This window comes from Leucoraja erinacea, chromosome 16, assembly GCF_028641065.1.
Source record: "Leucoraja erinacea ecotype New England chromosome 16, Leri_hhj_1, whole genome shotgun sequence".
NCBI classification, from domain to species: Eukaryota; Metazoa; Chordata; class Chondrichthyes; order Rajiformes; family Rajidae; genus Leucoraja; species Leucoraja erinaceus.
Genome location: NC_073392.1, coordinates 9,267,163 through 9,281,964, shown reverse-complemented (window position 1 = coordinate 9,281,964; position 14,802 = coordinate 9,267,163). Strand labels below are relative to the sequence as shown.

The following is a 14,802-nucleotide window of genomic DNA, read 5'->3' as shown; positions in this document are numbered from 1 at the left end:
CGAAAGTGGTTTCTGCTTCTTCTATGTTCCGGCGATTATTTCAAAAAATTCAAAACCGGCCGCGACTAAAAATAGGTTGCCATTTTTTTTTAAATCGCTGATTTTTTTAGTCAAAGCCAGTTGCGATGCTAGTTGAAGGTGGTTGCCGGAGGTTGCAGGTAGTGGAAGGTCTTACCTTCCAGTGTTAACAAACAGCAATATTTTGTAGCACATGGGTGGAAAGGAAGATGGGGGACTATGTGGCCCTTGTCACTGACAGCATGGCACATTTGCAGTGTAATTCTGGGTATGTACCTCTACAGCAGGGTCGGCGACCTTGTTCTGCATGGGGGCAGGGACGCATGTCTGTGAGCGGATGGCGGGCCACATCTATCACGAGTACACATGGATACCGCCCCCATCCCACCCCGGATGGCATGCATCAAATCTCGTGTTCACAGAAGGTGCGCGGCCATTTCGACGGCTTTGCGCAGGATGTGGTACAGACAGAGCTCGGCCGTGCTTGGGGCAGGCGCGTGGCGGGCCAGATGATTACGGGAAACAAAATCCACCTGCGGGCTGGATGATTTCGGGTTACGGGCCACATTCGGTCCGGGGGCCGAATGTTACAAACCGCTGCTCTTCAGGCAAGGGAAACCAGTATGAAAGTGGTCTCCATTGAAATAAATGAAAGGATTCATGTGTAGATTCATTTTCATTTTAAATTTAAATTTATACTTAAATGGTGGCATGCTAATTTTTCTAATGTAACTGAGATACCCTTGCTGTCACTTGCAATGTGTGAAAATTACTATCTGGAATAGATACAGGTATATAACAAACCTATAAATAATGTGTAGGAAGGAACTGCAGATGCTGGTATACACCGAAGACAGACACAGAATGCTGGAGTAACTCAGCGGGTCACGCAGCACCTCTGGAGAATAGGAATGGGTGACGTTTTGGGGTCGAGACTCTTCTTCAGACTAACAACATTCCACTATTTAAGCATATCTTTCTTCTTCGAAAGTGGGAGAATTACAAGTGAGAGAGCAAGGTCTTATTTCTCTTGTATGTTCTGTGCACTGATAGTCAAATAATATAACAGCTGAACAACTATTAAGTAATGACTGATTTCTTTTGACCTTTGCCTCCACGACAGTGACTTTGTTGGTACGAGCATTTACAGTGAAATGCATTTAGACTTTAGACTGTAGAGATACAGTGCTGGAACAGGCCTTTAGTCCACCGAAACCGCGCCAACCAGCGATCACTATCCTCTATACTGAGGACAGAGTATAATTTTACCAAAGCCAATTAACCTACAAACCTGCACGTCTTTGGAGAGTGGGAGGAAACGGGGGCACCCGGAGAAAACCCACGCAGTCACAGGGAGAACGTACAAACTCCATACAGACAACACCCGTAGTCAGGATCGAACCCGGGTCTCTGCCGCTGTCTACTACCGTTGCGCCACTGTGCCGCCCTTACCTCTTCTTCGGATAAATTGCTATCATATAACTTGAATCCATGCAATTCTTTATTCAAAATAACCAATTGTTACGTGAACTTTAATTCAGATAGAAGACGGTTTCAATGATTGTTGGTGAACAGGCATGCTTGCATTTAGTATAAGCTTCCTGAAAGGTTTAGTTCCTGCTTATTTGAAGTTTTCATGGTGACATGTTTCAGAGGGCTTGCAACAGTGTGAACTTCTGGGTGGAAGATAGCAGCTGATTGCCAGGAATATGCAAAGCAGATTGTAAGGACATGGTGTCACGCTGGTGCTCGCTCGGTGTCGAGTTATTACTGTCCTTTTGGCAAATTGAGGAGGTGGGAGCCTGTTTATCTGCCACTGGCATCAAACTGTAAAGTGATTACAGTATAAAACATTTATACTCTGCGGCTTTTGATACTGCCTGGTTCTGTTAATAATTCCCTGCACTCACCCCTTCCCTGATAAAACGCAGGTGCACAATGCAATGATATCATTGCACAAAATTGCTATCAAAATAGTTTATTTTTTAAATTAAAAACATCGTGATTATTAGCTGTGCAGGATAAAGGCAATGTGTTTGATGCAATAGGGCGGCGTGGTGGTTGAGTTGCTGCCTTACAGTGCTTACAGCGCCAGGGGCCCGGGTTCAAACCTGGCTACGGGTGCTGCCTGTACGGAGTTTGCCCGTTCTCTCCGTGACTGCTTGGTTTTCCTCCGAGACTCCAAAGACGTACAGGTTTGTAGGTCAATTGGCTTGGTATAAATGTAAAATTGTCCCTAGTGTGTGTGTTTGTAGGATACTGTTAATGTTCGGGGATCGCTGGTCGGTGTGGACTTGGTGGGGCAAAGGGTCTGTTTCCACGCTGTATCTCTAAAACTAGATCTAAGTGACTCACTATTTCCCCTCTTCTCCATTCATTCACTTTGACAGTGACAAGCTTGGCACCTGTTGGTGGAGGTTTCCTGTAACGCATTAGTTAAATTGTTTGTTCTTTTCATTTAACTTCCTCATTGCTCAGTGATTTGTGCTTGTGCTTGAATTGGAAAGAAAAGCATTTAATCCAGTCGCCATCGGGTTTTCTCAGCCGAGACAGGCGCATCTCCTTCACGCTTGGCCTGGTGTTTGAGCGTAAAGACATTAAATAAACTTTGATGATATTTGCAGCCCGCGTTTCCTGGATACTCAATAGCCCATTCTAATGCATTGATCTATGATTAGAGTCATTCATACAGCATGCAAACAAGCCCCTCGGCCCAACTCATCCATAACTGAACAAGATGCCCCATCTAGGCTGGTCCCATTTCTTCGCATTTGGTCCATATCCCGCTAAACCTTTCCTATCCACGTACCTGTCCAAATGTCTTACAAATGTTGTTATTGTACCTGCCTGAACTACTGTACCGCCTCTGATATGGATTCCATACACCCACCACCCATACTGATCATGTGAAAAAGTTGCTCCTAAAGGGCCTGTCCCACTGTACGAGCTAATTCAAGAGCTCTCCTGATTTAAAAAAAAAATCAAACTCGCGGTAAGCACATAGAATGTACGTAGCGGGTACGTCGGAGTTCGGGACGTCTCTTCGCGGCTCGTAACGCTAACGGCAGGTACTCGGGAAACGCGGTAAGATCGTGAAGATTTTTCGACATGTTGAAAAATGTCCACGAGAGCCCTGAGTACCTACGAGCGGCTATTACCGTAATTCTCCGAATTCGAATCAGGGGAAACTTGGGAGAACTCTTGAATTAGCTCGTACAGTGGGACAGCCCCGTCAGGTTCCTATTAAATCTTTCCCCTTTCACCATAAAACTATATCCTCTGGTTTTTGATCCGGCAACTCTGGATTGAACTGTGTGCATTCATGCTACCAAGCTGTTGTTTTCAATTCAGCATTCCGTGTATAATATTAGTCATAGTGGGTTACTAACTATTAATTGTCAGTTTAAAGGAACTGCAGATGCAGTATGTATCCAATGAGGAAGATCCTTGGATGCTGACAAAAGGGACATTTCCACATGTCTAACTCATCGAATGAATACAGATCACCAACTCTGCCAGTACTATAATACACAGTAAAATATTGTCTCAGGCTTCTGAAAAGCATAACGTTGCACGTGCTGCAAACCTGAAATATAAACCTTTCATTTTCCTATCCCTGCCTCTTCTCTGCAACCTAAACGCACACCTATTTTCTTGTCGAGACACAGAACTGCAGATGCAGGTTGATACCAAAGATAGACACAAAGTGCTGGAGTAACTCAGCGGGTCAGGCAGTATCTCTGGGGGAAAAAGGATGGGTGATGTTTCGGGTCGGGATTATTCCCTCAGTCTGAAGAAGGGTCTCAACCCGAAACGTCACCCACCCTTTTACTCCAGAGATGCTGCCTGACCCACTCAGTTACTCCAGCGCTTTGTGTCCAACTTTCTCATTCCTATTTTCTCACCATTTTTCCTAGTTCTGGTGAAATGTTAACTCCGTTTCTTTCTCCACAAAGACCGTCTAACTTGTGTATCTCCAGTATTTTCTGTTCTTATTTCATTTCCACGGTGCCTATGAGGAGCATTGTTTGCTGTAAGGAACAAAAACCTCCCATCTTCAGTTAGAAAATGTTTAACAGGGCATGTAATATTAATTTAATATTCATTTACCTGCTAATCAATGTGGCTTTAACTTAACAAAAAGGGAAACTGATTCTGAAAGAAACTCCTGGAATAATTTATACATTATTCCAAAGTTGGCTTCAAGCTCAGTATGACATGGAGCCAAATTATCTGATTGTTCTCATTAGTATTTGTGAAACTTTGCTTTATGGCTCCTGCATTTGGACTTTAGACATACAGCGTGCAAACAGACCATTCGGCCCACCAATGCTGTGCCAACCAGCGATCACCCCATACACTAGTTCTTTCCTACACACATTAGGGTCCATTTTACAGAAGCCAAATAACCTACAAAAAAACCTGCACGTCTTTATAGTGTCGAGAACCTGGACATAACCACGCTGTCACACAGAGAATGTAGAAACTCCGTACAGACAGCACCCGTGGTCAGGATTGAACCCGGGTTTCTGGCGATGTAAGGCAACAACTCCACCGCTGTGCCACCTTCCCACTCAGTCCTTTTCATTTGCTGAATGAAAAACGATTAATGATCAGAAAAGTATTTAAAGTACTTTTAATTCAGTGGTGTTACATTTTTATGATTCATATTATTTTTTATGATTCATTTTGTCACTAATGATGATTAGTTTCTGGAAATAATCATGTGGTCCTTTTTGTGTAGGAAGGAACTGCAGATGCTGGTTTAAACCGGAGATAGACACATAATGCTGGAGTAACTCAGCGGGACAGGCAGCATCTCTGGAGAGAAGGAATGGGTGATGTTTCGGGTCGAGACCCTTCTTCAGTCTGAAGAAGGGTCTCGACCCTAAACATCACCCATTCATTCTCTCCAGAGATGCTGCCTGTCCCGCTGAGTTACTCCAGCTTTTTGTGTTTACCTTGTGTTCCTATTTCTTTCTTCTGTGGGTTATGGGCCTGTCCCACTTAGGCGATTTTTTTAGGCAACTTCCAGCGACGAGTTTGTCGCCATATGTTCGCCGGTGTTCACCGTGGGAGTAGCCTCCTCAGTCGCGCAAAAAGTCGTAGCGTCTTTCTGGTCGCTGCTAAATTTTCAATATGTTGAACATTTTTCGCCAACAGTGGGTTCGATGCCAATGAGCCTAGCTTGACTTCTCCTGACTTAGATTGTCACTGTTTTTTCGGCGACGTGCTACTACTATGCATTCGCCGGCAGTTGCGTTAAAAATCGGCAAGTGGGACAAACCCGTTAGAATATTCTTGATACTGCATTTGTTGAACAAGTGTTGATCACGGTGTCGTTAATTACCACGTCAGTTGATCATTTCCTCTATAATGATGCAGATAAGGACTTTAAGAATGATTGTAATGTTTTGTTTTACTTATACCATTTGTTGTCCAACGTAAACCCTTGTAGCTGTGATCTGTATATGACTGATGTAAAGCTTGACTCGCACTTTTAGGAATCTCAAATAGTGTGTAGAGGAAGTTTCCCTCTGGTTTATACACATTCAATGCATTGTTGCAAAATAAAGTCCATCAAACTCAAATTACCCTGCAGTTTGCAAAGGACCACAGTGCTGTCATGGACTTCAAATTCTTTGAGAGATGCTACTTCAATACTGCACTGTTTCCACTGTGCTCACAAATCCAGCAATGGAGAGGTATAATTGAGTATAGTTTAGAGACACAGGGCGGGAACAAGCCCTTCGGCCCAATGAGTCCATGCTGACCAGTGATCACCTCGTACAGTATCAGTTTCAGCGCTATCCTCCACACTGGGGACAATTTATCAATTTTAACAGATCAATTAACCTATAAACCTGTTCGTCTTTGGAGTGTGGGAGGGAATCAGAGCACCTGGAGAAAACCCACGTGGTCACGGGAAGAAAGCGCAAACTTGAACCTGTAGTCAGGATTGAACCCGGGTCTCTGGCATTGTAAGGCAGCAACTCTACCAGTGCGCCACTGTGCCAAAGGAGCTAGGAGAATTGCAAATCTCCACACTGAGATCACGGGAACTTGAAGTGATTTATTTCAGATTTAGACTAATTTATTGTTATATATGTCAAGGTGCAATGAAATTCCTGTTCGCTTGAAGCTCACAGAGTAAACAGTACACACACAGTGATGACAAGTACAGCAATAAAACACACGCAAACAGCAGTATAATGCAAGGCTGTAGCGCCGTCTGAAACTGTGGGAAAAATGATTGAAGTACATTAACGGAATGACCAAATGAAGTAACCATGGAAACATAGAAAATAGGTGCAGGATTGAGGGGGGATCTTATAGAAACTTACAAAATTCTTAAGGGGTTGAACAGGCTAGATGCAGGAAGATTGTTCCCGATGTTGGGGAAGTCCAGAACAAGGGGTCACAGTTTAAGGATAAGGGAAGTCTTTTAGGACCAAGATGAGAAAAACATTTTTTACACGGAGAGTGGTGAATCTGTGGAATTCTATGCCACAGAAGGTAGTTGAGGCCAGTTTATTGGCTATATTTAAGAGGGAGTTAGATGTGGACCTTGTGGCTAAAGGGATCAGGGGGTATGGAGCGAAGCCAGGCACTCAGCCGTGATCATATTAAATGGCGGTGCAGGCTCGAAGGGCCGAATGGCCTACACCTGCATCAATTTTCTATGTTTCTAGTAGTAGGCCATTCGGCCCTTCAAGCCAACACCACCTTTCAATATGATCATGGCTGATCATCCAAAATCAGAACCCCGTTCCTGCTTTCTCTCCATATCCCTTGAACAGATCCCTTGAACTAATCTGTTCGGAGGCAATAGTTAAGAATAAGAGCATGTGGCATAATCTCCGGAAAGGGGGATGTGGAAAAAGGTGATTGTTCCAAGAGTTGCATCACAGCAGGGAAGAAGCTGGTCTGAAGTTTGAATGGCCAAGGTTTACAGCTCCTGGATCTTCTAATTAGAATGATCCCGGCATCTAATTTGTGAGAAGCACTGAAACCAGTGGAGAACGTGTTGATGAGGACATCAAAAGCTTTGTAAAGACTTTATGGTGCTGGTGAGGCATTTGGAATATTCACTCCTGCTAACCTTTCTGATGGGAATGACAGATTATTGAGTTAGCCTTTACAAAAAGTCAAACTCGAGGTGTGAAACAATTCACTTACAGAGTTTAAGTCATGCCAAGAAGTTTAACATGCTGTCCCTTCCTACACATTTTGCTTGCTCCACTGTGACATCTTCTCAAGGTATGTCTACTTTGAAGAAGTTCTCCACTCTCTGAGTTCTTCAACACCCTCTCTCACTGCTCTAGCAATGTTACAAAATTTTGAGATTTAAAAAATCAAGTCTGCAATTTATCCCATCAGATAAAGCATAACAATAAGTTTAATTTGACACCTAATTCACTTTCATATCTCAAGTAATAAAAAAGTTATGGCCATTTTCATACTCGGAAATTAGCATCTTGTTCCCTATTGATTTTCTATGGACATAACAAAAAAAGCTGTGATCGAGGACAGTCAAAAGCCCATAACCTTCTTAAAAATTAAGAGAACTGAATGAAATTTTCAGTTATCATAGATTGAACCATTCTGAAACAAATATAAAATAATCTTACTTGGAGGACCTGAAATTAAAGCATATAATTAGTTAGTTACCCAATTGTAGCTAATTTCAAGCTTCAATTACTAGATCTAAACATCTACCCATTTCTTAATAAATGATTAACATTTTTAAATAATAATAATATAATAATAATATTCACAAATAATTCACAATAAAACATGATTTTTAAGTCTCATTTACATCAATTTATAGGCCAAATGGAAGGAATTTAGTGTTCAATTGCTGTAAATTAAAGTCAATTTAAATTGGCTTTCTAGTGGGTTCCTGTGAACGCGCTGGTTTAGAACGTTCACATTGCAGTGGATTTGTGCCCCCAAATGCCCAGAAAAATACTGCGGGATATAAAGAGCCCAAAATGAACTATTCGCTATAGAAAACTTTATATACAGGGTTCTTAAGAAGCCCCTTTTAATGTAAAAATAAGGTACATACCTTTAATTGTTTGCTTTATAAAACCCTGGGGCTGCGAGAGGTCGCGGGTTTAGAGAGTGATTTTTAAACTACTATAACTATTATACAAGGCCATAAAAACTAATAATACCTTTTGCGACGGGGTCTTTCAGCGATTCTCCGTTAATGATTTACTAGGCTGAACATTTTCGATTGCAACAGCCTAGTAAAAATCGCGTTTTAAACCCGCCCCCTCTAAACAGCTCCAAAATCACACACACGGGGCTGGGACAGATTCTCAAGGTCGATTCAGGTAGGTTTTGTAACATACCTAACTGCTCCACCTCTGATTTGTCCTGCTCCCATTCATGTACCTTTTCATATCTCTGGAAGACACAAAATGCTGGAGTAACTCAGCGGGACAGGGCAGCATCTCTGGAGAGAAGGGATGGGTGACGTTTCAGGTCGAGACCTAGCAGTTTTGGTCTCCAAATTTGAGGAAGGACATTCTTGCTATTGAGGGGTGGCGGGACTGTCATGTTGATAGAATGGAGTGGATTGGCTTGTATACACTGGAATTTAGAAGGATGAGAAGGGATCTTAATTGAAACGTATAAAATTATTAAGGGATTGGACACGCTAGAAGCAGGACGCATGTTCCCTATGTTGGGGGAGTCCAGAAACAGCGGCCACAGTTTAAGAATAAGGGGTAGCCCATTTAGAATGGAGATGAGGAAAAACGTTTTCACCCAGAGAGTTATGAATCTCTGCGGAATTCTGTGGAATTCTCTGCCTCAGAGGGCAGTGTAGGGCAATTCACTGGATGCTTTCAAGAGAGTTAGATAGAACTCTTAAAAATGGCAGTCGAGGGATATTGGGAAGGCAGGAACGGGGTACTGATTGTGGATGATCAGCCATGATCACAGTGAATGGTGGTGCAGGCTCGAAGGGCTGAATGGCCTACTCTTGCACCTATTGCCTATTGACTCTCGCTTTCATATATCGCGTTTCCCTTTGTCCTGACTCTCAGTGTGACTCTCGAAACGTCACCCATTCCTTCTCTCCAGAAATGCTGCTTGTCCTGCTGAATTACTCCAGCATTGTGTGTCTATCTTTGATGTAAACCTGCATTTGCAGTTCCTCCCTACACAGGTTCACGTGAGGGTTGATGTGAGAATCTAAAACAGCCGTCAGCCTGTGACTTAGTCTGATATTAGTTACTGATGCTGTGGTAATTTAATTCTTAGATGACTGTGTTCAACCTGGTTGTCCAGTTAATTGAGGATTGGAGTCATAGAGTGTGGAAATGGGCCCTTCAGCCCTAGTTGCCCACAGCAGCCTACATGTCCCAACTACACTCGTCCCACCTGCCTGAATTTGGCCCATATCCATTAAACCAACACAATCCATGTACCTGTCCGAATGTTGTTTAAACATTTTGTTGGTTCACATGCTTGATCAATGGTGTTTTATCATTAATGTTTCATTATTATTAATGTTTAGTGTTTTCTGAGTCATTTGTAATTGTCACTGTATGTCATGTTGTTACTTGTGGGCAGAGCACCAAGCCAAATTCCTTGTATGTGAATACTTGGCCAATAAACTTACTTACTTACTTACTGACTTACATTGTGACAATACCTGCAGTTACAAATATGTATGTAAAATTAAGAAATATTGATTGTTGGCAGTAAGCATTGAAAATAGTTTTGTGTGTGCGTAAAACTTTGAAAGACTGCAGGAGAAGGATAGCACTTGTGGCAATGATGAGCTTGCTGTAGCACTTTGGAAAATGGTCTAATCAAGGGTTTAGGAGCCAACGAGTATCTGAGACCTTAAATAGACACAAAATGTTGGAGTAACTCAGCGGGTCAGGCAGCATCGTATGGAGAAAAGGAGTGGGTGATGTTTCGAGTTGAGATCTGAGACCTTAAATCAGACGGCCGTTTCCAAAGAAACAGTTGTGCAACGTAATCTATGTTCCTTATGTTCCCAACTTAATCAGTTTATACGAGCTTCGTTCACAAGACGTATTCTGAACCTCCACAACAACTGGTTTAATTAGAGCTTGATATCAAATAGTGTAATGGAATCTCTAGAACGGATACACTATACTGGTATTGGATAGTTTTTTTTAATGGTCTGATGGCACATCATTATTTTAAAGATGTAGTATTGTGTTCTGTGTGTGTACTCTGTGTACTGTGTACTGTGTGTGTGTGCGCACTGTGTGTGTGTGTCTCTCTCTCTCTCTCGCATTTCATTTGCACCAAAACATCCCCTTTTACCTTCTTATTCTGTTAAAGTTTTGAGTTTATTAATTACTGTTAACAAGTCTATGACGTTCATTTTCTTTGGAACATTGAGCTGTCAGACACAGGAACGGGCTCTTCATTCACAGTGTGGTGCTGAACATAATAGTAACAATACCAGTCTTTATTTGCCTGTTTCTGATCCATATCTCTCCATACCTAGCCAACCTATCCAAAAGTCTCATAAATGTCACTGTCGTAACTGCCTCTACCACCACCACCACCCCCGGAATCTCGGTCCAGGCACCCACTGCCCTCTGTGTCAAAAGGAAACTTGCTCTGCACATCGTTGAACATTGCGTTCCCACCACCTTCGATCAGTAAGGCTGCCTGAATCGACACAGCCAAGTTACTCTTAATCCCGTGCATCTTGATCTCCTGGATCAGCCTACCATTGGCGACCATCCAGCACCAAATTAATATTTTTCAACAATATCCTTGCATACGATGTACATTTGTGCTTCACTGATAGATCTATTCCTGTACTTTAATCTTTGACGTCATTTACTGAACTTTCTAACTCTCCTGTTAGATTTTATTATCTAATTATACTTGTAAAGTTGTTTCCTTTAAAGATCAGAAACTCATAAACTGAGGTCAATAGACAATAGGTGCAGGAGTAGGCCATTCGGCCCTTCGAGCCAGCACCGCCATTCAATGTGATCCTGGCTGATCATCCCCAATCAGTACCCCGTTCCTGCCTTCTCCCCATATCCCCTGACTGCTATTTTTAAGAGCCCTATCTAGCTATCTATCTAGAATGGCCTACTCCTGCACCTATTGTCTATTGTCTATTGAAACATCACCCATTCCTTCTCTCTAGAGTTGCTGCCTGTGCCGCTGTGTTACTCCAGTTTTTTGAGTCTGTCTTTGGTTTAAGGCAGCATCGGCAGTTCCTTCCTACACAGTTTGAAACGTCTAATATTTTGCCCGATGAATGTAGGTGTATTCCATGTCGTATTAATTCCCGGCAACGCCCAGCAACCAAGGTGATTCTGCAGTGAGCCGCTGTGTGATACAGTCAATCTTACGACGCATTGTATTGAGAGCAGTCAGCTGCTGCTGTTTGAGTTGGTGGGTAAACAGTCGAGAGCCTGTGCGACTATTTACTTTGCTGAAATGACAATGTTGCTCGGCTTTTCACCATTCCGGCAGTTTCAAGGAATCTACACGCCACTCGGGTACGTTAGTGTGGATACTTGGAAGGGAACAAAGTAAATGCACAATTATTATATGTGGGCGGGTGGGCAAGAGGAATGTGCGTGCCCAGGCCCACACATACAAGCAACATGCTCAGTGGTTGGTGTGTTTTGAAAGGGTGGGGGTAGTTTGGACCTTGTGGATGTGGGGAATGTTATGTCTCTGCTGGCATCCCCACCTCAAAAGGGGGCTGGTGACAAATGTGTACACAATGAATAGTGAGAATTACCAGTTGTTTCAAACTGCGTGCATTCAGTCCATAATAGCGGAGTTGGTGGGAAATAGACACACAGAGCTGGAGTAACTCAGCGGGTCAGACAGCATCTCTGGAGAACATGAATAGGTGATGTTTTGGGTCAGGACCCTTGGTGGAAAATAGTTTGCTTAATACGAAGGCTCTTGCCAATGCTGAATCAGCTGAATGTGTAATCAGAGCTGGCAGGTCTCCTCAGAGAGTAAAATAAAGAGGAACGAAAATAGATTGTGCTTATTAAGTAGCCATTCAGCCCATCTGATTCATGCTGGCTCCCAAGGAAGGAGTCTCCATTTGCTATATTCTCTTCCTGTACTCCTGCAACTTGTTCAATCTCATGTCATTTAAAAGAGATTTGGACAGGTACATGACAGGTAGGTTTTTAGAGGGACATGGGCCAAATGCAGGCAGGTGGGACTAGTGTAGATGGGGCATCTTGGCCGGCATCAGCAAGTTGGGCCGAAGGGCCTGTTTCCACGCTGTATGACTCTATGACTATGACTCTAAGCATGTCCATTAGCTTTGATTTGATTTTACCATCAACCCACAGTATAATGGACTGCGTTCAATTAACCTCTCCACACAATATTGGGATGTGGGTGGAAACGCAAGCACCCAGAGGAATTATACATAATGGAGAGAATGTGTAAGTTAGATACCTAACTTAGAATGGATTCATTTAGCATTGTTGCAAAACCTAAAGAGCAGCATCAATGTTAAACCTATTGTGTTAATTAATTAATGAATTCCAGATCTTCTTGTATTTTGTTAGTAAATGGTGTTGATTACAATCTAGACTAGACAATGGCAATCCCCCCCCCCCCCCCCCCCCCCCCCCCCCCCCCGTCTGCCTTTAAAATCAGTTCTAATATTATTGTAGAAACAGGGAACTGCAGATGTTGGTTTATATCAAAGGTAGACACCAAGTGCTGGAATAACTCAGCGGGTCAGGCAGCATCTCTGGAGACAATGAGTGAGTGGTGTTTTGGGTCAGGACCATTCTTCAGACCATCTTCATGCTGAAGTAAGGTCCCAATGCAATGAAGTAGACACTGCCTGGCCCTCTTGAGTTACTCCAGCGCTTTGTGGCTATCTCCGATATTCTTGATCAGTTTGTGAGGATGGGACGGGAGAGAAGACTTGATCGTCAAGCAGGGCTTCACATCAGGTGAAGACAATAAAACAAAATTATTCACTACCTGCACCAGTCTCACAGACAATAGGTGCAGGAGTAGGCCATTCGGCCCTTCGAGCCAGCACCGCCATTCAATGTGATCATGGCTGATCTTGTCACGTCTGCCGCAGTTAGCCGTGAATGAACAAGGCAAAACACACAGCGGTCTGAAGAAGTGTCCATTCCTCTCCACCGATACTGCCCGACGTACTCCTTGATCAGATCCCCTTTGATCTCTCATTTTCACACCTTGCTCGTCCTTATCTCTGTCTCCCTCTCCCCTGACTCTCAGTCCGAAGTAGGGTCTCGAACCGAAACATCACCCATTCGTTCTCTCCAGAGATGCTGCCTGTCCCGCCGAGTTGCCCCAGCATTTTGTGTCTGTCTTCAGTGTAAACCAGCATCTGCAGTTCCTTCCTACACAAGTTCTCCAATACTTTCAGCTTTGCTCAAGATTCCAGCATCTGCAGTTTCTTGCATCTCAAAGAAAAAAGGCAGATTTGGCAGCATGAGAAGTCACGATGGAACTGCAAGTGCTGGCTTACAAAAAAAAGGCACAAAGTGTTGGATTAACTCTGTGGGTCAGGCAGCATCTCTGGAGGACATGAATGGGTGACGTTTTGGATCAGAACCTTTCTTCAGTTGATTGGTGTTCGTGAGCGCTAGTAATCTTTGGATGAAATAAGAATAACTGGATCATTGATTATTTGGTGCTGTATTATTAACCCCATTGCTTCACGAGAAAGATCATAGTTTTAATTACCAATCTGTAGATCAAATGTAAGCCAGGATACCGGAAGTGACTCTTATCTCCCATGCCATTTGATTGGAAAATGGGATATCAGTTGCAGTTTCATTTCTGTGCTCTTGCAGGGAATATAAAGACATTTTGATTAAGTGGCAAATGACGTAGCTATTTGACAAATTTTGACCAACTTCCCATGTATTTAGAAAGTTATTTTACATGGCCTTCCAATTCCTTGCCTGGGACTGCTGCATAGACCATTGCCTGGTGCTACAAGAGCCAGGACATGTAACGTTAGTGGATGATGGAGTCTTGCTGCAGGTTAATTGCAAGAGGAGTGACTCACATCCAACTGTAATAATGAACTCTTGCATTTTACTCCACTTTCAGCTCTGAGACTGCGAGGGAAGAACTGAAGAAGCTCCCTGCCCTTCCTACCCGAGCATTACAGGAGCACCCATCTCTTGCATATTGGTGAGTTGGTTAAAACTATCGCGGGACAAGAGACAACTGACGGGGAAGCTCAAGACCTCTCGGACGCATACAACACAGCAAATGCATTCATGTGGAGAATTAACAAAGGTGACATTTCCAAGTCCAAGTTTAATCCTGCATCATATTGATCATGGACGATAGACACAAAATGCTGGAGTAACTCAGCGGGTCAGGCAGCACATCTGGAGAAAAGGTCTAGATGACGTTTCGGGTCGAGACACTTCCCCAGGGTGAAGCCGGCAGGTCCATTCCCAAAGCCAATCGGCCAATCGGCGGGTCGATTTTGCCCCCTGCGGCCGGGGCTCTGGAACTCTGGCCCGGATAAAGCCGGATGATCCGTTCCCATAGACCACTTCCGAGGCCAAATTAGCGGGCCGGCATCTCAACTCCTCGGCAGCCCATGTGGACTGTCCTTGTTCCGTTGGATTCCTCTCGGAGGCCGTGACCTCTGTTGGCCCAGTAACACGAATAATCCAGAAAGGTTCCAAGGGTGCCAGAATCAGTGGTGGACATGAACCATAATTGTATTTTCCATTTCCAAATCACCTTTTAAATTAAATCATAACATTTCCCTAT

At 43.4% G+C, this 14,802-nt stretch overlaps 1 protein-coding gene across 3 annotated transcripts in view; it reads left to right on the top strand.

The window, feature by feature from the left end:
- LOC129704514 (FERM domain-containing protein 4B-like) overlaps positions 1-14,802 on the top strand; it is a 265,972-nt gene that overhangs the window by 193,015 nt on the left and 58,155 nt on the right. For all 3 annotated transcript variants that reach the window (XM_055647656.1, XM_055647657.1, XM_055647655.1), the window contains exon 8: positions 14,122-14,205. In XM_055647656.1, the coding sequence (XP_055503631.1) occupies positions 14,122-14,205 (84 nt within the window). The remainder of the gene's footprint in view (positions 1-14,121; positions 14,206-14,802) is intronic.